Source organism: Grampus griseus, assembly GCF_964374135.1.
Source record: "Grampus griseus genome assembly, chromosome: X".
In the NCBI taxonomy this organism is placed as follows: Eukaryota; Metazoa; Chordata; class Mammalia; order Artiodactyla; family Delphinidae; genus Grampus; species Grampus griseus.
This window is the reverse complement of record NC_138999.1, coordinates 27,528,962-27,555,119: the sequence shown is the minus strand read 5'-3', so window position 1 is coordinate 27,555,119 and position 26,158 is coordinate 27,528,962. Positions and strand designations below refer to the sequence as shown.

Here is a 26,158-nt window from a genome sequence, read left to right as displayed (position 1 = left end):
TAACATGCTAGCAACAGTATCCAATGATTCCTTTTTATACTCAGTATTTTTATCAGGAAAGGGTATTTTACTTTATCAAATATCAGTATCTCACACTTAAGTGTAAACAAAAAGTTAAGATCACTAGATAATTTGAAGAATGACTTTGAAAGTAAAAGAGTTCCTCAAAATAAAACAAACAATAAATGAACAAGAAAGCAGGACCATAGAAGATATGAACAATACAAGAAGCAGAAGAGTACTGTGGGAGAATTATATCGAAAATCTAGAGAAAGTAAAAGAGAAGTGACTCCATTTTCTGAAACAAGATCACGAGGATACAGAAAAGTAAGCAAAAAAGGAAGAATAGAATAAAATATTTTATGACATAATATGTCAAAAAAATTACCTCCCTTGAGCCTTTTCTCAGGAAGCTACCAGAGGTTATGCTCTGCTAAAAACCAGAGAGTACACCAAGAAAGATGACGAACAGGATCTATGGCACTAGGTGTCAAACACAGAATACTAGAGAGAGGTCTTTGGAGAGTAGCTGCACATCAGGGTCAAGAACAAGCATTCTAAAAGGTGTCATGTATAACAGCAGGCTTGAGTTCTCATCTTAACTTTAACTCCTTGGGCCTCTGACAATGATAATCACACCTTGTTCTGATGCTCTCTGCTCTTCTCTGTCTCTTTTTCTTTGACTTACACTGTAAATATATTTGTTACCCAGTACTTCATTCATGGCCACATGCTCTACCTGAGGTGCCTCATCTATTTCTCTAGTCAACAATCCTAACGAAGTTTAAGCTGTGTTTTCAAACCTGATATTTTTTCCCCACACATCTCTTGTTAAATTCTTTCAATTCCCATACCCCATTAAGCAAAATATGTAACCAAAATCCATCAGCTCTCATACCCCACTTAGCAAAATAAAAGCCTGTCAGACAAATGCCAGCCTCAAGCATTCTTCTCAGAGGGATTCAATTCTTCTTGCCCTCACAAGAATATAAACGATATTATATACCACTTATTGAAAGTTTACCAGATGCCAGGTATAATTCCATGTGCTCTGCATGCAGAACTTCTTTTACTCTTTTAAATAAATATTTGATGGGGAAGTTGAGGCTTAGAAAGGTTTAATAATTTACTCAAGTTTACACACACTAAGTGGTGAACTGGGAGTTAAAACTCAGGCTTCTGAATCTAGTACTTGTCCTCATACAGATTTCCTGAATGCCTCATAACCGCATTAAACCAAATATTTCAATATCTAAAACCAAAGTGATCAACAACCCTCCAAAGTGGCTCTCTTCTCCTTTTTCTCTCAGTTCCTCTCCCAATTTGTGGTATCTATATCTGCCTAGCGTCCCGAAAAAATACCTTGCACCCATCAGATTAATTCCTTGCTCCCCTTTTCCAATTACTAACTAAACCTTCTTGTTTCCATCTATCCAACCAGGTCATCCCCATTTATATCATCCAGGCATCATATCAGGATTTTGCCATGGCTTGGTGGGAAGGTTCAGGAAGTGCTTGGAAATGTGGATTTTAAACTCAATGTTACAAATGCATAGTTGGAAGTTTGCATACTCAAAAATCATTTTCTCAGTGCTTCCAAAGTGTCAAGCCCAATTTTAGGTCCTGGGTAGAGGTGATGTTTGAGGACATGAAAGAAGATGAAAGAGAAAGTGTTGACAGAAGAAAGGACTGAGATAATGGATGGTATGACCAACATTGTTTTCGAATCCTTTCTCCCTTCCTTCCTAATCGCCATTCATTCCATCCATTCAACAAATATGTATTGAGTATCAGTGTACATCAGGGTGTATGCTCTAGGCTGAGTATATAGTGATGACTGAGTCAAGGTTCAGACCCTAAAGGAGTTCAGTTAATAGATGGATGTAAAATATATGTAAATAATAATTATAATGCTGTCAGTAATGGTTTAACATAGTAAATGCTATGAAGAAAGAAACCAGAGGTAAATCAAAGCTGTCTCCACTGATGTATCGTCATCCACACTAGGTCACAGGAGAGGCAAAGATCAAGTTAACTCCAATGCAATTGTACTGGATTACATATACAAAGTACCACTATCATTGTGTGTATGAATGTATCTTCTCTCATTTTTTTTGGAAAATTGAGATAACTTCCTACCTTCCTCCCTCCTTTCTCTTTCTCTTCCTTCCCTTTCCTTTCCTTTCTCCCTCCCTCCCTCCCTCCCTTCCTTCTTTCCTCCCTTCCTTCCTTCCAACCTTGACGTAACTTTCAGGAGCTGAAAATACTCTTTCCATGAAAACATACTAAAACTAAAATTCTTTTTCATGATTTCTCATGGGAAATTTACCTGTATTTTCCCACCAAACCCTCTCCTTCAATAGTCTTTTTTATCCTAGTAAACAGCCATCCGATCCTTCCTTATGTTCAGGCTAAAATTGTTTTTCTCTACTCTCTCAATCTTCATATCTAGTCCATCAGCAAATCCTGTTATCTGTACTTTCAAAATGTATCCAAACTATGGTAATTTCTCCCCAGGTCCATGGCTACCAACCAAGTCCTAGGTCCACACACACACCCAACCTGGATTATTACACTAGCCTCTAGTTCACCTCTCACTTCTACCTATACATCCTACAGTATAACTTACATTGCTTCTAGCCACTGCTTAAAATTCTCAGCCTCCTAATCTACCATAATGTAGAAGCCAATGCCTTCACAATGGTCAATTAGGTCCTACCTGATTTGTCCCCCTAATACCACTTCAGCTCACAGCACTCTCCCCTAGTCACTCTACTCCAGCCACCCTGCTGCCCCTCGAACACACACACATTCCCTCCCTCCTCAGGACTTTTATACATGTTCTTCCTTCTGCCTGGAACTTTCTTCTCCATGACATCTGAATGATGCATTCTCTCCCTTCCTTCCAGTTTCTTATATGTCTCTTCAGAGACGTCTTCCCAGGATCCACTATAGAAAATAGCAACCCACCCTATTCTTAGCCTTTCCTCATCCTGCTTTATTTTTCCTTTTAGTACCAATCACCATCCAAAATTCTATATTCCAGGTATATAGAGAGAAAAGAAGTTGACAAATAAATACAGAGAATGTCAAATAGTTTGCTAAATGTTTCCTTGTTTAGTTTAGCTCATCTGGTTCATAGAGCCCTATAATTAAAGGGACTTTTCTCTTTAATGCTGTGTTCAAAAACCTAGAGCACCTGACATGTCATAGGTGCTCAATAAATAATAAGTTAATGAATGTAGACTTTATGTGTATTTCTATAAAAATGTTTTCTTAAATATAAATTATTATTTATGAAGGATACAAGCTTAATGCAGAGGCATAATATTCAAAATATTTATTCTCTGACTGACATAATAGTTGCAGATAATTTTAATAGCAGGACCAGTTCTTACAAAAAGTACCATCCATTGACCACGTATTTTGAAAAGACTGGTTTTCTAGGTGCCATGTGAGCTAAATCAAAGAAGAAAACTTTTAGCAAATTCATCCATAACTCTCATTTGTTCTCATTAAATGACAACTAATATTAAACCATGGGGTGGTTTCACTCACATTTCTAATTAACGGGTCTGCTTGTCTCCATCCATTAGCTGGCCACAATTCTGGACAAGGCTGAAAGTGATTGCTTATTTACTGATCACCTATTGTCTACTTTTACTGTTACTTCTCTTTGTACATAGAATTGAGATAGTGAAATTAGGGCTTAAATTAGAATAAGATTAGGCAAAGGACTTTTTAAAACCATACTCTGCCTTTTATTGTGCATGAACTTTACAAATCTGCCTCTAGCTGCATTACAAGAGAGATTTCTACAGCTGAACTTGTATCAATAAATTACTGTTAGATTTGGTCTTAACTCTTTGTGTTCTGGTTACCATGATCATAACTGGATAGAAAATTCTAGGAGGCCAAAGGAACCCAGGTAAAGTCCAAAACATCACCCCTAAATGGAGCACAGAAAAAGAGCCTCAGAATACCACTAAAATAAAATTCTTTGTAGAAGCAAAGTAATGAACAAAAGAGAGATCGTAGGACACTGTATATCCATTGGAAACTTTATATTAGTAAGAAAAACATATTGTTGCCCATGAAATAATTGCAGTGAAAGAAAATGAGGAGATACAGTTGACAGCATGCCTGGATAGGCTATTTTTTTTCCAGAACATTGAGCTCAATTATATTAATTGCTTTCCTTATCACCTACCTGCTTATAGAACATAGTTTTAAAAAAATATTCTATCTATCTACCTGTCTCAGATATCTGTGCCAATCAGATATATATTTTTGAGACTTGTAACATAAAAAGAGTAGTATAAGACTAAATACAGGATATATATATATATATATATATATATATATATATATATATATATATATATACACACACACACACACACAATATATATAAAATATCTGATTGGTAGGTTTTGAGTCTTTTAACACCAGCCCAATTCTATTATTGAATAAAGATCCCTCAAGATAGACCACAACTTAAACCAAGTGTAGTGATTCTCAACTGGAGAAGGAGAAAGATCATTCCCCCTTGAGGATTCATCAAAATCCTAGATGAGGTTTCCTTAAACATTCCCTACTACAGACCATATTAAATTACTGATATTCTAGAGCGGTTGTTCCCAGAGTCGTGGTCCCTGTACCAGTAGCATTAGCACGTCTCTTTAGTGTCATGTTCAAAAACCTAGAGCACCTGATATATAATATATTTCAATAAACAATAAGTTGGTGAATATAGACTATGTGTGTGTAGTGTAAGCACCTGAAAATTAGTTTTTTTGATCATAATGTAAGTGCCTGACATTAAGCTTTTAATTGCCAAGGGATCCACTTCAAAGACATCATCTGGAATAAGCACGTTACCAGCTACATAACTAGATAAAGAGCCAGGCTGCCTCATCCATGCAAGTTCCACCTTTTAGAAAGCCCTGGTTGAGTTAGATAACTGACAGTTTGATTGACAGGATGCTTTTCTCTTCCAGTGCTTTAATTCCTGCTCTTATGTTTTAAATTCACCAATAAAGAGTGAACCCACAAAACCCTAGGTATCCCACCCTCGACCCTAATAAAGGCAGAACCCCAGGTTCTCCCTCTCTCTACCTGTGATGTCACTGCGTGGTCCCAGGCATGCCTTGTAACCTCCAGGACTTCTGAACAATAAACCTTGTTTTTTTTCAAAGTTCTCTGATGGTTGTGATGCTGAGATGCCTCTTGAAATCATAATAAAGAATCACAAGAGCCAGTCCAGCCACAATATTGACTCTACTCAAGGATTGTCTGTGGAGGCTCCCACAGGTGCTAAGGGACCAGGTGAGGGTCCCCAGCATTCCCAGACAATAGCATCATTATTGATAGGTTGAGACTGACCTGAAACAGGGTATTGCTGTCAAAGCATGTTTCCTTCAATACAAATGATTGTTTATAAAGGATAGGAACTTAATACACAGATGTAATTTTAAAAATATCTATTCACTGTCTGACATAATCACTGTAGGTAATTTTAATAACAGGAACATGTTCTAACTGAGAACTTGTTAAAAAAACAAAGTTCTTGGGGCCCCCCATAGACCTACAGAATCGAAAACTCTGGTGGTGGGTTCTAGTAATCTATGTTTTAACAAGCCCTCTAGGTGATTCCGATGCAGTGCGCTGATGAGTGTGTGTGATATCAAACAACTCTACAAAAAAATGTAACCCACTTACATTTTCATTTTAGATGCAGATGTCTATTCCCTAAGTGTAAAGTCTAGGCTTCAGATTCAATTTTGCAGGAAGGATTGGTGGTGGGAGGGCAGTCTAATTGCTCTGTCACTGCCTACTGCTTTAAAACTACACATTTTTCAACCAGAAGTTGAATATTAACATGATTAAACCGATACTCATTCTTAGCCCAACTGGCCCCAGCAACAATACAATTATTCAGGAATGGCATCGTGTTCTCTCTCACAGCCTGCATTCTCCACTCACACAATCTCCTTGGTCACTTGTCACCTGACAGGCCAAACTTCTTGAAGCATTCCATACTTCCACATGCAATTTTTGTTGCCTTCACCTTTCTTTAAATTGTCTTTGTGTGGACAACCTCAGATTAAATGTCACCTCTTTTCAAAAAGCTGTCCTTCTCTCCAAGCAATCAGTCATTCTTCCTTCTATGTTCCCATGGCACTTCTATTATATTAAGGGCCAAATTTTATTTTAATTATTTGTTTTTATCATTGTTTCTTCCTTCAGATGATAATCTCCTAGAGAAGAAAAATCATGTTTATTGTGCCTTTTTCAGGGTACAATACTATGCCTGCCACAGAGTTGGCACTCAATAGATATCCGTTGAATGTTGAAAGGTTATTTTAGCAACCATAATGCTCCAGTGGGACAGTACTAGAGTGCCAGCTGTTCTTCCCAAAATGAAAATAAATCACTAAAGTCAATATATGTTGTTTTGCTAGAAAGTTATATAGGGCCCTAAGACAGAATAAATCACATAACTAATGCATCTGCCTATTAGCTATAGAGAATTGTTTTTTGCTAGCAACAATCATGCTAATTGGTAAATATTTACATTTGCCAGCTGCACGTGCTTGCCACTGAGATCACTCCACATTACACAGGTACTGCAATTAACAATTCCATTTCTCTCATATTTCAGAACATAGAGCAAAACATGTATACCTTCTAAAACTAGCTAGAATTATTAAGAGCTCAGTAACAGTGGCTTGATAAAGAACAGCATATTTGTAAGAAAGATCTGCAATATAAACAATAAATTGTCTTTCATTGAAAACAGTGAGACCTATCACAATCCAATTTTCCTTTCACTAACTGAATGATATCCTTTGTTACTTGGATACTTCGCAAAGATTAGATTCAGGAAAACATTCAAGGGAATAGTCCTCAGTGGATTAGGCCATTAGCATAATTATCTCAATTGCAAACACAAACACATCATTCTAGAAGTCATCTTAACATCTAGTATAGATGTCAGGGAGCCCACATGCCCATAAAGCAATATTTTGTATTTCTCATCAAAGTATTTTAAATGAATATTTAAATTGTCTCTTACACAGAATAATTTGCTTATGACTAGTGGAAATAAAATTAATATTAATAAATAACAGTGTTCACAACTTACATGATGATACTGAAAATTAGATTACGTCACTCACCAAAATCTAGAATGTAAAAGTATTAACATTTAATGTGTTAAAAATCGTTCAGAAAGAATTAAAAGTCTTCCTCAACAATGGTTGAGTTTTAGGGTTATTAAACATTCAAAGGTAGGTTAAAGTCTCTGTTGGTATTGCAAACATTAAATATCTTCTGTTCTAAAGTTTTCAATGAACTCAAAATCCTTCTTCACTTCTCATAAAACCTATCAATTGTGTGACGTGTCCCAAGAAAAATGCAGCATTTTGTAGGTGGAGCAGTTGTCACAACAGCAACAGATATGGAAATATCATGGGGTTTAGACTCCAGTTTCCTGGGTTCCAGCTTCATCTCTTCCATTTACCTTGAGCAAGCCACCTAAATTTCATTTAGCTCATCCTGAATACTTATCTTATGAGGTCAGTGCAGCAACTAACCATAAAAGCATAACTCAATATCGTTATTAATGTGAGGATATACAGGAACAAAAAGTTCCTAATCTTCACTGTTTCCGAAATGAGGATTTCTGTAGTTTCCTGTACCAATGTTCATCTCTCCAAAACAACTGTAGCAAATAATTCAAGTGTTACCAAAGCATTATATGGGTTTATTATCATGATCCAGAGACCTAGCTCACTGCCTTTCATCCTCCTAGTGACCTAATTCTTTCTGATACCAAATAGTAGGGAGAAACAGGAAGCCAGGGACATAGCCGTCTGGGTCTGTTTATATCTATGGTGAACCTTCCATGACACAACAGCTCTGCTCTATTACTGATAGTCAGGCACCTTGTATGGTGGTTATATATAAATTTGTTAGTTACATATACATTTAGAACTGACACAGGGGAAAGGTACATACATATTGTTACCTCTTGCACTGAAACAATGTTTTGCTACTATGTTCCAGTATCTTCCATTTATATAATGAAACTGCTCATTTAACTTTAAACATATGACATGCTTTCTGTGTATGCCTGCGTGTTTGTGTGCATGTGCGTGTGCGCGTGTGTGTGTGTGTATTGAGAGCATGGATTGGCATAGAGTGTGGCAAGATAACAAAATATAAATACATGTTCTCCTAAGTCTCTATGGTACAGAGCTGTGTAAAGAAGCCTTGTTTACTGACTCACAATTTTAGTGTTAATCTGTATTATACTGTGCTCATTATGCTGGCTAGAACATAAATTATGGTGAATTCTTGGGAAAAGTATGTTACTTCAGCAGTTAATTCCGTCTCATGTTATTGTTATTGTGAGAGGGTGTGCCCAGTCTTTTAGGTATCGGCATATACTGGGTTGGCCAATAAGTTCATTCAGTTAATGAATACGTCATTCAATAAAGTTCTTGGTGAAAATGAAAAATGTCTTTTATTTTTACTTAAAACCCAACGAACTTTCTGGCCAACCCAATAGATTGCTGCAACGAAGACATAACATGTGTATCAGTGAAGACATTAACATATCATGAGCCCTTGAAAAGTTCACAGACAAAACCAATTACACATTTCTACTTCATCTAAGTCAAATATAAAGTTGTCTACCACTTTTGGAAGAATTAGAGAAAGGGAAGTTAGAGGATGGAAATAAAGTTAATCACTAAATCCAGAGTAGGATCAAAACCATCACATAACTCACTGGGAGACAGTTTAAATCTTTCAATTGATCTAGTAGTAAATATTTTTTCCCACAAATTGCTTTTTCTCTAACACAAACATCAAGCAAGTTTTATGACAAAACTATTGTTGGTCATGATTTCAAAAGTGTACTTTCCTTAAATGCTTCTTTGAATGAACCTGTGTGAATGAGCAAGATTTTTATAATGTGAATTATATTTGTGGTACAGTAAACACTAAACTTTTTTTAGGATTATAAAATAGCTATAAATTACAACAAGAGAATGAATATTTACCTTGAATTAATCTTACCTAGCAATGGCTTTGTGTTTATGTGGAGATAAATATAGCTTGCTTATCTTTATAGAATAGATGTGATAAATCACATTCTAGTAAAATTTTTGGAATCGAAGGTTAATAGAAGACTTATTTTGAAAAACAGATACGGCCTATTTTAAAATGGTACTGGGAAAGTGAAAAATCAGTTGGATTTACCACAAAGATACATTAAGCTTCAAATGACACAAAGTGATATGGCTATATTTAATCATATTTTCTCCTTAAATTATCCCTTATGTAGCTTTACAAAATAACAAGAAACTAACTTTGCTGTATCCCTGTACTTTATAAATATTATACAAAAGTGTGTGTGTATATATGCCTCACTGATAAACCTCTTTACCTCATCATATTCATTTTTATTGTTGTGGTATGTGTTTCTCTTTGTCCAATTTACCAGAGACAGATGATAATTTTTCATTGCCTTTTCTCTCTTTTTAAAGCCACCCTCAACATCCTCTTTTTCATTCAGAACTTTCCACTTTTCTTAAATTTAGCATATATTTAATTATCTGTACTACTGAACCAAAATGTATGTATTATACAATATTTATTTAGTGCACTAGTAATGATCAATGGGGTTATAAAGAAAACACACATTCCTGACTTCAATGGGTTCCCATTTTCTCAGCCTGGAGTGTCTTGCTCTTTGATGCTCCTTTCTTTAGGGTCTCTCAATCAGTAGAACTCTCCTCATAAAGGTTTCTAGATTCACTCTAACTCAGAGTACTGCTTTCTCTGACCACCCACAGACTACTTAGTGCTACTCCATTTAGCAATTATTCAACATCTCCCAAATATGCACGTTGCATGAGATCAGAAGATTCAGCTTAAACTAATTTGGTGCCTCCTACAGGCCTTGACTACTGCTCAATTCCATGTAGTGATGAAATAAATACATGTCAAATGACATATCTCACAGTTATGTTTATCTTTTGATATCACCAAGTGGCTTAAACTGAATCAATCAGCTTTCTCTGCTCATTATCTTCGAAAGCATCTAGATAAAATTTAGTCATGTACCTGAAGTCTTGACAAGAAAAAATTTAGGTAACATGGAAAATATATTTTTCAGGTCTCTAAATGAAAAATCAACACATATACACACATATAAATTTTATCTCTAAATATTTTCCCTCTGTCTTTATAAATATTTCTTTATATTCCTGATACCTCGGGTGTGCCTAAATATGCAACTTCGGTATTTGAAAGAATGGGGACTCTCTTGATCCAACTGTAATAGGTTTAGGGAGAACACTTAAAAATAAATGAAATAAGTGGGAGTTGAACTGCGGCGGCGGTGGGGGAAAGTTGGGGAAAAAACAGGAAATGCACTCATGCATATGATTTTTCCACAGCTTTTAAAATAGGGGTGATCATTAGGGTAAGGAAAAATTGCTCTAAGACAGTGCCCACAATGTATTCATAGAAGATAGGGTATCAAACTACTGTTTGTATATTAGCACATAAATTGTGGTAAACAACACTTGGAAATGTCCATGTATAGAGGGTGATGATCAATTTAGATCTGTGGGAATGAGAATTCACAAGTGTGTATCATGTTTACACATCTTACTAAAATAACTCATTGGTTTAATTCAAAGACAGTATTATGTTAAATTATTATTATGAAAAACTCTCTTTACAATTCTGATTTGTTGGTAGATTTCTTTGAAAGCTTTTATCTATGGTCTGCTACAAAGTTCTGAAATTAAGAAAATTTTAATGAGGCTACTAGATATAGCAGTTAAACCATATACACACAACCAATAAATCTTCTGAGAATTATGAATTCCTATCCTAAATATTTCCGAGTTTGTTTTTCATTTATTCTTCTTCATTTGTGTTGTTATAATTTATTCTTTTTTATTAATTCTGCCCCACTTAGTTAAAAAAAAGTTGAGATTTTAAAAACATGTGTTTCATTCCTATGTTTGCTTAAAGTTCTGTAATAGCAATTTATTAATTAACTCAGTAAGTAAATATAAATGAAATTTGATTAGTTAAAATTCAGTAACTTTACTTCTTGCCAATACACTAAAGAGCACCTGGCAATATTCTGCTATCAAATACCACAAAGAATAGATGACACTCTAAAACCTTCTGTAGTAGTAAAGGGAACACTTCTTAGACTGCATCTCCCAGTGGACTGTTTTGGATCCATTACCAAGATTATTACATAGTGAGACAGACCCATGGAGAGAGTAATTTATATATATATATATATATATATATATTTATATATATATATATATATATATATACACACACGCACATACATACATACATATATTAAGAGTGTCAGGCACTGCGCTAGAAATTTTCACATATAGTGCCTCTTTTAATCATCACAATAACTTGCAAAATAACCATTATCACCATTTTGCCTCTCTTAAAGCCTTGCATATAGGGTCCATATTTTATTAGCTTTATACTCCCACTCTCTGGATTTGATTTATTATACAGGTGCGCACACACACACACACACACACACACACACACACACAAATACACAATAGAAGGATGAGGAAACTGACTTACAAAGCATTTGACTGATTTACCCAAATCCAAAATTATTAAATATAAATTAAGTCTCTCTAACCTTGAAATCCACATAAACCTCCTTAATATTGCACTCTTAAGGTAAGAATATTTCACTGTGTTCATATAAAAATTATCTAGAATTGTGTTATTGATCATGAATTAGTTGCATTTGCAAAATAAATAAATATTGAGTGTGGACTGATGCTTACAGAAAAAGAGAACCAACTTATAATCTTAAATTACTTCACACATGCTCTAAGTGATAGAGGCCAAATAGCCTATCAGATTTTCTTGAACTTTGTATACATCAAGAACGACCAAGAGAATAATCATTTTCAGAACAATAAAAATTCCTCATATCTTCTTCTAGTGCATGACATATACTAGCTACTTGATGGAAGACTGCTGTTAAAAATCCTCTGATGACTGATGTTGTTAAAGAAACTCACATTATCAAGAAGAACCAAAGATACATTTTATCAAATTAAATAATTTCTTTTTACCATGTATTCTGCTGCTTCTTCCTTAATTAAAAGTCAACATAATATTCCCAGATTTGCACAGCTAAAGTAAAAAGACTATGAGAAAAAACAATATGGACATTTAAATTGCACAGATACATAGTTCATTTTGAAAATTCAGCATCACACATTAACAGAGGAGCAATAAAATGTCCTTACCTTAGAAAATTGTGCATTTATCCATTTTGTGAATGTTTTCTTTTGAACATCTTCTCTTTCATCTACAATGTAAAAAATATATATAATATATAAAGAGCTAAGAAGCAACTCTGGATATCACTTATATTTTACAACCAAAATAACTTTCAGTTATTATGCATTTGTCTGTTATTTCTTCTGAAAAACTATTCCTGAGCTTTTCCTCCTGCCCCTCTCCCCAGTCCATGAGGAAATTATTTTCCCCTCCTTTGTAATACCTACATACTCTAACACAGGCTGCTAACATAGCCTCTTCCCATTACAGGAGAGGTTTCCTGATGATCAGGAGCATGGCTTAGTTATCTCTGTACCCCAAAAGAGCTTCGCAGAATTCATGCTTCTAAAAATTATCTCTTTTTTCCAAAGCTGGAAGTTAGTATTGAGCCAAATGGACAGGAAAATCATCAATCTTGATTTATTAAAATGCTTCTTTGATGCTGAAGCCTATCTTTAAATTACGGCAAATGCAACCATATTGGTCAATGTTGAATAAACGAGTGCATGTGAGAGAGATTTAAAATTGAGAGATTTCATATTTTATTTACATGCGTCAAAAGAACCCTTATTGAAATGCCCTCATAAAATAACCTCATTTGCTCTCATATTACTTTTCAGTAGTAAATCTCCAATGTTTCTGAAAACAGAAGATATACAGTAAACAATCACTTTCCTATGACAAATGTATATATGCATTAAGATATCTGTTTATCTTTAAAGCATATTATTAATCCATAAGTAGATACTCTTAAGCAATATAAGAGATAATAGTGGAAAAATAATAAACCTAACACTGTTTTCTTAGATGAGAAAATGTCATTTAGCATCACAAAATACTTCTTTCTTATTTGTGTTACTCCCACAAGCTACTATGTATGGTCAAATATCAACATTATCCATACAGTATAGGATACAGGATAGCTATAACATAGAAGTCTTTCCTTTGTTGACAAGTGTGAATAAATAAAAATAGATACTACTAGTTTTCAAACCTAATCTAGCCTCTTTTGAATATTAGTTCCATAAATTCAATACTACCCTTCGTATAAAGATAATAAAAAATAAACAGAAGTTCAGATGATCAAGATTTAACCATTTTCACTAACTTGCTCTATAGGAAGACTGGTCTGTACATCTATTTCTCAATGACATACACATATATTCCTAAAAGTTAATAACCTTATTTGCAATTCCACTTATTTTTTTCTTACATGTGCATACATATCCTATCTGTCAGGCATGGGAGAGTAAACGAGTTATCTGAAAGCATTCATTCAGAGGTTTCTAAAACATACCCAATCATCTTCACCAAAAGCTGAATAGGAGGACATTTTGAAGAGATTTGTTCCAGATGCTTTTAAATGAAAAGTGGGTAGTAAAGCAATTATTTTTATTGTTTTTGATTATATGTACAAAGAACAAGTTTTAGATAGGCCTTGAAGGCAGAAGGGAAACCTTAACATTATGTGCAAAATATTATGTATCTGCTGTGTAAATGGCACTAGATGTGAGCTTCATCATATAAACGCCTTCACTAAACGTCCTCTCATACCTCTTTTGCTTTCAATGCAAGAAAAATGTGCCTTCAATGAATTACCTGCTAATGTTTTATTTTAGTATAGAAATATTTATTTTCTTTAACATGACAAATATTAATATTTTTATTATAATTATAAGATATAACATTTATTATTACCTTATTCACAAAGCTGTTTTACATATATCATCTCAATCAATCCATATGTAATTTACCATTTTATACCTGAAGAAAATACAGGCTCAGAGGGAATAAAGCTGATAAGTGACAGAGATGACCTTGCTATAGATTATTTGAATCAAAGTCCACGGCTTTTCACAGTGACCAGTTTACATTATAACTGCATAGATAATATGGAATGCCAGAAGGTGATCAGAGTCACAAAAGGTGAACATACTACCACAAATACAAAATAACCATGAATTTAGAGCCTCTATTTTGAACAACCCAGGGGGTTCCATTACACTATAACCTACGTGAATGACATCCTGGAATTTTATAGTGCAAAACCTGCATGTCTGCATGGATTTATCCAGAAGTGAAAACTGAACCTTCTTTATGATGCCGGATGATTTGTTAGTTAATATTTTATATAATAATGCTCCTATATTTGCTAATTAATATTTGGTGTTTTGCTTTTTGTCATATATTAATATGATGAAATTTTTTTTTTTTTTTTGCGGTACGCGGGCCTCTCACTGTTGCAGCCTCTCCCGCTGCGGAGCACAGGCTCCAGACGGGCAGGCTCAGCGGCCATGGCTCACGGGCCCAGCCGCTCCGCGGCATGTGGGATCTTCCCGGACCGGGGCACGAACCCGTGTCCCCTGCATTGGCAGGCGGACTCCCAACCACTGTGCCACCAGGGAAGCCCCGAAAATATTTTAACATACAAAAAATCACCAAAAGTTTTGTGTCTGTACATTACAATCCCCCAAAACATGTATTTTACTTAGCCACAGTAATATTCTTTTTTTCACTTATTTTATCATAAATATCACATGCGCTGCCCTTTCATTTTGTTTGGTATTAGAGATTCCATCATAATGAACATCTTTACGCATTCTTTTTCAGCTTCTGCTATATAATAGCCTTAGAAGAAATTACTGGGTCAACGTTATGGAAACTTTTATGGCTTTTACTAAATATTGTCGTATTGCTTTCCCAATGGTCATACCAATTTTTAGTGGTACCAGAAACAATGAGGTTATGCTGTTGAGAAGAAGTTTTTTGCTTGTATTTTTAGACAAATGCTGTTTTATTAGATACAAGGAGAGAGCTGATGCTTGTTTCAATTTGAATCTGTTTGATTACTAATGAAATAGAACACAATTTATAATTTATTTATTCTGTATGTTTCTACTTTTGTCAAAATACAAAAGTAGAAACATACTTTTTACGTTTAAAAAAACATAAAAAGTTTATATCTTCTGCTCATGTATCTTGAACACTTGATAAATTAATTGGAATGAGGTCATAAATTAGTAGTTTTTAAACATTTCAAGACATGGACTCCATCTGATAAAAATAATGATCATTTTCTACAGAAATAAATGCCTATACAGACATATTTACATACAGTTTTATGGGGTTCACTGATATCCCTGCAAAAGATTCCTATTACCATGAAATCCAAGTTAAGAATCACTATTGTAAATTAAGCTACTTACTCATAGTCAATGAATGAATATATGTTCCCAAGTGGTCCTATTTTTTTTTCAATTTTTGTTTCATTTATACTATGCTAAAAGTTTATACTTTTATATATTTGAATCTATTTCTACTGTAATTTCTCAAATGACTTAAAATTTGATCATTTAAACATGATCAGCTATATATCCATAGTTAATCTAAAATTGATACACATAAACCTATAAATATATAAATTGTTATCAAGCTTATAGAGACTATTTCAATACTTTAATAAAATATGTTGCTGTCGACACACAGTCTATAGTAAGAGATATTAATGTGAAATCATCAACAAAGAGAATGAGAAAAGAATAAAGTGAAATCTGTTTCATTAGGAAGTGATTATCTATGAACTCCTGTTTAATCATTTAAAGAAGCACATATTCTATTTCATTTCCTCGAGGGTTTGTTTATGACTGATTTTCTTTTACTAATAAAAATATGCCTGAGTATAACAATGTGAGAAGCAAGGAAGAAAAATCTCTCTTAGATAAATTTACTTGAAAACCGTTCCCTGGAGATATCAAAGAGTGAAGAGCTACTACTTCATAACTTGCAAAAAGTGAGGAACATTTTATTTTATTCTCTCTGTGGGGAAAGCCGTATAAAATTCCCTTTCTGCCATACATAAAAACTATATTTCATCTCAGAATCAATTAACCCTTTCTAATAAAGTCATTTTTTATTCAATAAATCTGGTCCTTCATATTTTCTAAGATTAGTGCAAAAACCTTTTGCCCTGTTATTAATTTTTATATTCCTGAGACCCTCAACCCCCTATAAATGTGGGATAATTAAATTGGGATATTAATGATTCACAAGAGTGAGGTACTGCACAAAAATGATATGGGCAAACTGAGAGAACACGAAATCAGGGCAATAGGCCTCAAGTTACATTGCAGGACTTATTAGAATGGTGGCCTTTATCTGTGAAATGAGGGTATTAATTGCCTTTTAACTCATGGAGCTGTTGTTAAGATGTAATGAAATCATTTATTTATGCAATAATTTATAGAACAATTGTATACAGAATGCTTAGTATATGCTCGTCACTGTACTAATTACCCAGAAGATAAACAAGACTCATCTTTACCAAAGTTCATGGTATAGTAGAAAATAGACATATCATGGGTAAATATTAAACATTTTATATAATTAAGGATACATATGTTCAAAGGGTACTATGGGAGCACAAAGAAAGGGATATGTAGCCGCATGGATGTTAGGGAAGACATTTTCTGGAAGGTGATGGCTAGGTTTAATCTAGAAAGATGAGCAAAAATAAGGAAAGAAAAAAGGTGCAAAGGGAAAGATGAATCTTTCTGAGGAGATAGCAAGAGCAAAGGCAGGGAGGTAAGAAACCAAAAGAGCATGCTCTTCATTATACACAATTCAGTTTTCTTGCACTCTAAAATGTGAAGAAGAGGAGAGCATGGGATAAAATTATAAAGGGAGTTGACAGTGAGATCACGGGAAGTCTCCATGATATGACCCCTTATATACTATCACATAAGGCAACATGAGTGAAAGTATTTAAAAATGGGGAAAAAAAAACCCACCTAGTTATAAGAACACCAAGAATTATCCTCATTACACAGGGCAGTTAATAACAATCTGTGCCAGAAAAACATTTTAAAAAATGTCATTTCCTTGGGTGCTAGTTAATATGTTAACTGAAGATTCTCATCACTTAAGTTACCCAGAAAATATGTTTAGGAGGAGAAGGAAATATTAAAGTTGAAAACAGTTTACAAATATACATAGGGAAGAAAAACGAAGGGATATGAGTTTATTTCACCTTAAAGAGCAAACTATTAAGTAATGTGTAAGAGTTAATTAGGGTCAGTCCATTCTCTGCTTCCACCAAAAATGAGAAAAAAAGAAATGTGAGATACGGAAGACTAAAGGTAAACATTAGATAGGATTATGTGATACTGTGGAACATTATGAAGGAAGGCTCCAAACTCAGGACATATTTAGAAAGTGGATTTACCATGTTAATAATGCTACAAAATGGCAATGCAAAGTGGAGAAGAGTAGAATGGAAAATGACATGAAAAATGCTTCCATTATATCTGAGTCATAGCTTTTGATCATAGGATTACAGAATGCTAGCGCCAAAGGTGACATTCATGATCATTTTATAATGAGGAGGTCTAAACTAATTAAATTACTGTATAAAGAAGGGAAAAACAGTGTCGAAGAGGTTTCCTCATTTCCCACTCACTGGACAGTCAGTGTAATACAGTTTTCACTGCTCATCATCCTATAAAAGTTTTTCTTAATAACATCACCTATACCCTTTCTAATTTCCAAGACAGTGACTGTCTGGATTATAACTGTCTTTCCAGCACTAAGCATTGAAAGTGTTACACAGTAGAGCTCAATAAAGGTGTTCTTAAGTTAACGAAGACCAAATTTACTTTTCAGACCTCTTCTCATTTTTCTTCTCTGCAGATATTCATTCTGTTAACCTGTGGTAGAGAGAATAATGGTCCCCCAAAGATGTCCACATCCAATCCCCAGAATCTGTGAATAAGTTTTATTAAAACTTGTTTTAAAATAGGTTAAATTTAAATTATTTTAAAACTCTTTGTTAAGGCAAAGAGAATTACAGTTGCAGATGGAATTAGATGTGCTAATCAGCTCATTTTGGATAGGGAGATTATCCTGGGTTATCTGGGTGGGCCCAGTGTAATTGCAAGTGTCCTTGAAAGGGCAAGAGGGAGGCCCAAGGGGGCGAATCAGAGAGATGGCAGAATGAGAAGGACTTGGCCCAATGTTGCTGGTTTTGAAGATGGAGGAAGAGCCTCTAGAAAATGGAAAAGACAAGGAAAGAGATTCTCCCCAGGAGGCTCCAGAAGGCACACAGCTCTGCTGGCCCTTAATTTTAGCCCACTGAGGCCAATTTCAAACTTCTGACCTGAAGAACTGTTCGATTATAAATTTGTGTTATTTTAAGCCACTAAATTTGTGGTAATTTTTTATAGCATTAATAGGAAACTATTACATAACTTTCCTCTTTATGACTATTACTTCAAGCAAGAAATACATACTGATATCTACTAGGTGGTAGAAATTCAACTGTGTAAAAGATAAAGTTCCTACACTTTTGGCCTCAGAGCACAGTGAGAGAAACATACCCTAAAATGAATAGACAGTAGATACACAGATAAGTTCCCCAATAGGGAAAATACAGGGTTTCCTCATAAGCCTATAGGAAGGGAACTAACCTGAGAAACTCAGTGCTTCCTTGATGAAATGACACCTTAGCTGAGTTCTGAATGTTAATCAAGAGTACAGAAGCAGACAAGGTGGAAAAGAACTCCAGACAGTAAAAAGAGCAGGTGCAACTATCAGTATGTGAGAGACAGAACATGGTCCTTTCACAGAACTAGAGATAGAGGACAAAAGTGGCAGAGATGACTCTTAAAAAAAAAGAAATAATCATCAGCCTAATTATAAAGAGCCTTAAACTGTAGCTAGACGGCAGTTAGAAACCAAACCAGAATTTTAATTAGGGGAGGGGCAATATAGGTTTGTTTTTAGAAATGGATTTCACAGTATGGACAATATATTGGAAAAGGTTCCTGGAAACGAGACCAATTAGCTGGTTATAACTGAAATCCATGTGAGAAGTGATGATGGTCTGTATTGGTGATGGGACTGGAGAGAGGTAAATGCAGGCAAGATGTATTTAATAGGTATTACTGATAAGAACTAACTATTAATTAGTGTGAAGGTAGTGAACTGCGGAGAGGTAGAGCCAATCATATTACTCAAATTGGAGGCTAGAGATCTCAGGAAGAAGAGCCCTGGGTCTGTATATATAGTGAGGAATGGAAAGAATTGGGAAATATTGAGTTTGGGGTGTTTTGAGACAAGAAGGATATGGGTAGTAGGTAGTTTGATACAGGAGCCTGAAGTGCAAGAGATAAATCTGAGTTGAAAATAAAATGTGGGAGTTCATATATACGGAATTTAAGGGAAAAAAATGTCATGAAGAACCTAGGGGTAAGACAGGAATAAAGACACAGAGCTACTAGAGAATGGCCTTGAGGATACGGGGAGGGGGAAGGGTAAGCTGTGACAAAGCGAGAGAGAGGCACGGACATATATACACTACCAAATGTAAGGTAGATAGCTAGTGGGAAGCAGCTGCATAGCACAGGGAGATCAACTCGGTGCTTTGTGACCACCTGGAGGGGTGGGATAGGGAGGGTGGGAGGGAGAGAGATGCAAGAGGGAAGAGATATGGGAACATATGTATATGTATAACTGATTCATTTTGTTATAAAGCAGAAAGTAATACACCATTGTAAAGCAATTATACTCCAATAAAGATGTTAAAAAAAAATGTGGGAGTTACAAGCCAACCGGCATGTAGTAACTGAAGCCCCTATAGTAAATGCTATTACTAGAAAGAGTGCACAAGCTTTCTGATCTTCTGAAATATCACTGATTCCTGGTTCTCCTTCCAACACAAGGGCTGTCTCGTAATCTGTTTCACTGATTTGTTCGCCTTTCATCCCAGAAATGTTGGCATTCTCCAAGGGTTCTAGCTATCCTTTGTATCTTCTTGCCTTGGTCTATTATGCTTATTCTTCCTAAGCAAAGAAACTTCCTCTCCCTCCCTAACCACCACTGTATGTTGACACTGAAGATACCTAAAGCTATATTTTTCACTTTGATTAATGTCCTGATCTTCACACTGACATAGCTGACTCTAATTTATACCTCCACTTAGATGTCCTGCAGGTACCTTAACAATATCATTCATCTTCCCAAATAAATTCATGTATCCTACTCCTCCTGCCAATTAATGGCCCCGTCATCCATCTAGTAACGAAATAAGTAACTCTTGAGTTATTATGCAAGTTTGAAAAATGCTTGCCCTGAGGTTAAAAGCCAGATATAAGGGGCTTCACGATTTGACTCCAAATGCTTTTCTAAACTTAGTGTCTGTCATGCCTGTTGGCACTCACACATACCCCTTACCCCTCGGCACACATACCTACCAGGTCTACCCTAGCCACACAAGCCAAATGTCTCCATGAATAAGCCACACACTTTCTCACGTGCAGTCCCTTGTTCATGCACTCACTGGAATGTGACCTGAGAACTCTCACTCTTAAGATCAAGTTTAAATGTCAAGTTCAAATGTGAACTTAAGATCAAGTTCAAATTATGTCCTTGACAGAAGTCATCAATCAATTCTTCTGATATATACATACACTTTAGCATTTTTCAAACTGTATCATTAGTATATGGGTGTGTGTGCATGTGTGTGTATGTGTGTATACACACAAATACTTTACTCTCTTCTATAAAGCACCTCACATACCACCTATCACCCCCTATATGTGACCACACTTAGATGGGAGGACTATTATGTCTTTGTAATTCCTGGCACTCAATACGGTATCTTCAAGCACAAATACGTACTTAATAAGAATTGATTGACTAAATCAAATGATTAATTATTCCATAATTAAATCCCACAACTAATGAGTCTCGAGCCAATGTTCTTTCCCTCCACTTTGCTCAAACTGCTCTGTTAATTATAAACTTTGTCTTAATCATCACTTCATTTCCAAAAAAATTCATTGTGCACCAACTAGGTATAAAATCACTTTTCAATATCTTCTCTCAAAATTTGGTATTTGGATTGAAGAACTTATTTTCATCACAATGTAGAATGAATAACAGACATAGAGAATATTTATTGCAAAAAATATGCCTTGATTTTTCTGGGTGAATTTCATTCTGGAGTATGATGAAATTGCCCTTTACTTCATCTTGACTGTTGTGGCTTCTAATACAAAGTAAGATGCTATGGATGACCTGTCTGACCCTTTACCTCTCCTGTAAATGTTACTTCTTTCTCATGTAGGTCAACCTCTTTTTATTGTAGGGAGTTGATAGATCCAGATAATAATTTGAACAGCTGTGTCAGCTCATATCACATAAAAGTTCCCTCCCATCCCCTGGCATTTAATCATAACATTTATGCTATATTAGCAAACTGCAGTTATGGCCAGAACCGTACATAATCACACAATTGCATATTCATAAAAATAATCAGTAACACCATATGTATTGAAAACCCAATGCAAGAATTGTAGAAACATGTTGATGATGGTTATAGAAGTTATCATGAAATAGGCCTAATAACAATGAGGTAGAAGTATCATATTCAAATTGAAGAGAAAATCAGAACTCCAAGAGTGTATGAAAAGGTACTAAGTGGCATGAGTTAGAAAAGGGAGTGCCATGTGGTAGGTGGTGCAAATTGTTCATTCTTGTTCCCTTCAAATTCCATGCTGACACCAAGAATATGTCTCAGCTACAGTATAGGTCAGTGGTTAAACACATTTGCTCCAGCAGCAAGTAGCTTGGCTTCAAACCCCAGCTCCACTTCTCACTAGCTGTAACCTTAGACAAGTTTCTTAACCTGTCTGTGTCTCATCACATCCATCTGTACCATGAGAATAAAAACACTGGTACAGAATTGTGAAGATGAAATGTGACAGACATATTAATAATGAAAACTTAAAGAAAAAATACAGAGAGAAAACCTATAAAACTTTATTCCTGGTTATACCACTACTTCCTGTGGGCCATCTGTATAAATTATATTATCTTTTAAAACAGACACAATTTCTAGGTGGGAGTCATGTTAACAATTAGTAAGATTTTTATAGTATTTACAAGTGTGCAGCAATTAGAGTCTTCTTGATTTGAAAGATAAAGAAAGAATATGAAATTGTATTAGTATAAATTATACCTTCTCATGACCAGAAGAATGAAATTTGTTTAACAATAATGGGAATAATGAATAACTCTGTGGTGCATTATAATTTACAAAGTGAGTTCAAATAGCTCATCTTGTTTGAACACAAATATGTGAACACAAATATGTAGACTTTCTGTGGGTAAAAATAAGTTACTATTAATTGGTATGCAGACTTAAAATATACTTTAGTAGTGTGTCATGAAAAAGATCACTTATTTTTGTTAAAAATAATCACGGACTAATTATGGCAGAATAAATCAAAATAGATCAAGGTCTCTTATGTAATTTAGAGGTGAAATTAAATATTTGGGTACTGTGGCAGAATCACTAACTAGATACCTGCTCTCATACCTCAGCCTAGTCAGTTTTAAAGTAATCTATCTACCAGAAAATTAAAAAATACATTATTCTATGGTATATATTTACCTATCTTAAAGGATTGTAAAATAGTTCTTTTCAAATAAAAAATAAAGCAATCAGCCAAATGTGCACAACAGTCATTTCCAAATGTCTGTATCAGTGAGATACGTTACAAACAGACAAAGGCTCAAACACAGAGTCCTTTTTTGGGTGCATTACGAAGGGATATTTAAATCACAAGGTACATCTGCTAAACTTGCACTATAAAGGTTAAGAAAATGGTAGAGTAGATATAGCTCGTGTCTCATGCTTTATTTTCTTGGCCCAACCCTGAATCTACCTGTCACTGTGAACAGATTCTGTGGATACTGAAGATTTCCCACCTCAAGCATTTGCATCTCTCTGCATCTTGGCATTAGGGCTTTTCCCCATTCTAGGAGAATCTGGTAAGCCCATCTGCAGGGCAGCGCAGAAGTGACAGAGATTTAATTTCTCCAGGTGCAGTCCTCAGGAAATGAGGGACAGAAATCTATGGATAAAACCCCAGTAGACCAATTGTTGGCCATGTTCTCTCAGGTTCCTCAAGGGTTACACAGGACATTGAACTCAGAATGGCCCACAGTGGCCCCTCTACTGTCTGTTCTCCTTTCCCTCACTCACTTTGCCTATCCCTCCCTTATGATACTGGGGATCATTTCTCAAATGAACCACCTGCACTAGTACTTGTTTGAGTCAGCTTTTTGAGTAATGCAAACTAACCCACATGGGTATTGGAGCTAAATTACTTCACTTGGTTGTGTACTAGCTTCGTCTTAGGCATCTCAAGCAACACGAAGCCTCAGTTTTCTGGTCTGTTAAATGTAAATAACCACAGTAACAAACTCTTAGTTTTTTGTTTTTTTTTTTTTGACAAAGTATCCTGTAAAGCATTAAGTGTAGTCTCTTAAGCAAAAATATAGTATAAAATAGGAGTCAATATAATTATTATTCCTAACTATGTATTTAATTGCATTAAAAGTTTGTGAGCAGGTAGGTAGATCGGATTATTTGTTCATGATTCATTTTTCCCTTTCCCTGCTTGCCATAAATCACCCTTGGTGGATTATACTTTCCACATCACCGATGTGGGCCTTGTCATGTGTTTTGACCTGACCAATGAAACATGGGCATACCTGACAGCGTATCAGTTCTGAGCTAGGGACTAAAGAATCATGATGTATTTTCACTCCTCTTGGCAATTCTTCCCTTTGCCAATGGAAATCCTGCCTCATGTAGACTATGTTCCCAAAAGGGGATACATACATGGAACTGACCTGAATCCAATACAAAGATTGAAGCAGACACAGGAATAAGAAATAAACGTCTGTTCTTGTAAGTCACAGAGATTTAGATTTTTTTTCTTTTTACAGAGCAATATCCTAGAATAATGCTGACTAACGTAGCAGGTAAATTGTAAATGTGTCCTATAGAATAAAATACACAATAGCAGTATATATAACATCCTCATTTAAAATAGAGAGATTTGTATTCGACTGTTTAAATCTAAATTTAATATAAACTGATGTATGGGCTTTACATCAAGTATTTAAAATTTTCTAAAAGTCTTCTATTTAGAATATATTATCTTTTCTTTCTCAGTCTTTCTCCTTACCATATCATTCACAGTTTAAACATCAATGCAAGCATGTTTTTCTTATACATGGTCAACTATGAGCATAGATTGAAATCAATCTAGAAGATGATTTATAGGGAGAGTATGTCCTAAGGAAATTCACTGGATGACTGCAACAGCAACAGTCAGTAGGAGACTGCTCAATTATACCTTGTGCCAAATACAGAAAGCACTTAAAACAGAAATAAAGAGTAATCGTTCATTCCTTCTTCACCAAATATGGAAATCTTAAGCCAGTGTTTGTGAAAGATCAAGCCAAAAAGTATAAATAAAGGCCAACGATTTTTCTAGCACATATGGGAAATTTTGCAGTCCGGCAAAGAACATTAGAGTCTGTATTTTAGGAAAGATTTCAGAAAATTATTACTGATAATACAAAAGAAGTCCTTGGAGCTAATCAAAGGAGGAGACACTTTGGAGAGTTAATCAGGTGCCAATGCTAATAGATGACCCAAGTAGCAGAACACAGAAAGTACAGTCCCACAATCAATTTTTATTCATCTCGAGGTTGCTAACACTGATGACAAGTGGTTACTGACAGCTTCTTCCAAGATTTCTAATGAAAGATTTTTCTTTCTTTTGTTCAAGTTCATTACACCACTGGATTAAAAAAATGTATTTTTTTTCTTTTCTAAGATTTATGACAGGACCACACTGAGAACACTTCCCTCACTGCACAGTGCCAATGGATAAGTTTGATCTCTATGTCTCGACTTTAGTAATTTAAATAGATGTGGATTTAGGTTAGCATGTAAATTAAGTAATTGTTAAAAAGTTCCCAAACCAATGCCATTCTTTGCACTACAATTGCGTTGAACTTGTAGAGGAAACTGTAACTTAAAATTATAAAAGGTTTAGAAATAGCAGTAAAAAGTTGGCTTCTTACAAAGATAGCATTTAACAAACAATAGAAGAGTTTGTGGTTTTAAAGGAAATTTTTGAGTCAAAAAAGAGTTTTCTTGATAATTTTCTTCACCTTATTTTTACAAATACTAAATTCTAGTCATTACAAAAGACTTCAGTCTAACTGGCAAATGATTTTCCCCTATGACCAGTGTATGAACAGTTTTATGTTTGTGTGTATGTGTGTGTGTGTGTGATTTTTCTACTCCCATATTTAGATTTGCATGAATTGCAGCAAACTGCAAACATTACTTTGTGATTAGAGAACATTAAATGATTACAAAGTAGAACCTCCAAAATATTCGAAGTTTATAAATTGAGTACATCATAATTTCCCAATTTTATGATTACTTTTATTATGCTAAGTATTTACCAAACAGATTATAAAGGAATGGCATTCCTGGGTTACAATAATATAGTGATTTTAGCTTTGAACCAGACTATCTCAGTTTGAATGTAGCTCTGCTACTTCTTAGGAGTGAGCCTCAGTTTCCTTGCCTGTAAATAATGATAATAATAATGCTGATGCTGCATTGTAATGAGCTTTGGGTGAATGTTCCCACTTGAACCTCTGGCTCTAATACTAACTAGCTCTGCTGAGTTCAGTTAATTATTTAGTTACCTGGAACCCAATTGTCTCAACTTAAAAAGAAGACAGGAGTTTGGAAAAGATAACTCTATGTGTTTCTTTAGATCTAAAATACTATTATCTGATTTTTTTAAGCTAATGTTTTTTCCAGGAGGCAAGATAGCATCTTTATTCAGCATACATGTTCTGGAGCCATACAGCCTGGATTCAAAGTCCAGCTTTGCTACTACTAGCTGGA

The 26,158-nt window shown here is 35.0% G+C and overlaps 1 protein-coding gene across 5 annotated transcripts in view; it reads right to left on the bottom strand.

The window, feature by feature from the left end:
* Positions 1-26,158, bottom strand: part of DMD (dystrophin) — a 2,236,200-nt gene that overhangs the window by 1,933,076 nt on the left and 276,966 nt on the right. For all 5 annotated transcript variants that reach the window (XM_082680764.1, XM_082680765.1, XM_082680763.1 and 2 more), the window contains exon 2: positions 12,339-12,400. In XM_082680764.1, coding sequence (XP_082536890.1) covers positions 12,339-12,400 — 62 coding nt within the window. The remainder of the gene's footprint in view (positions 1-12,338; positions 12,401-26,158) is intronic.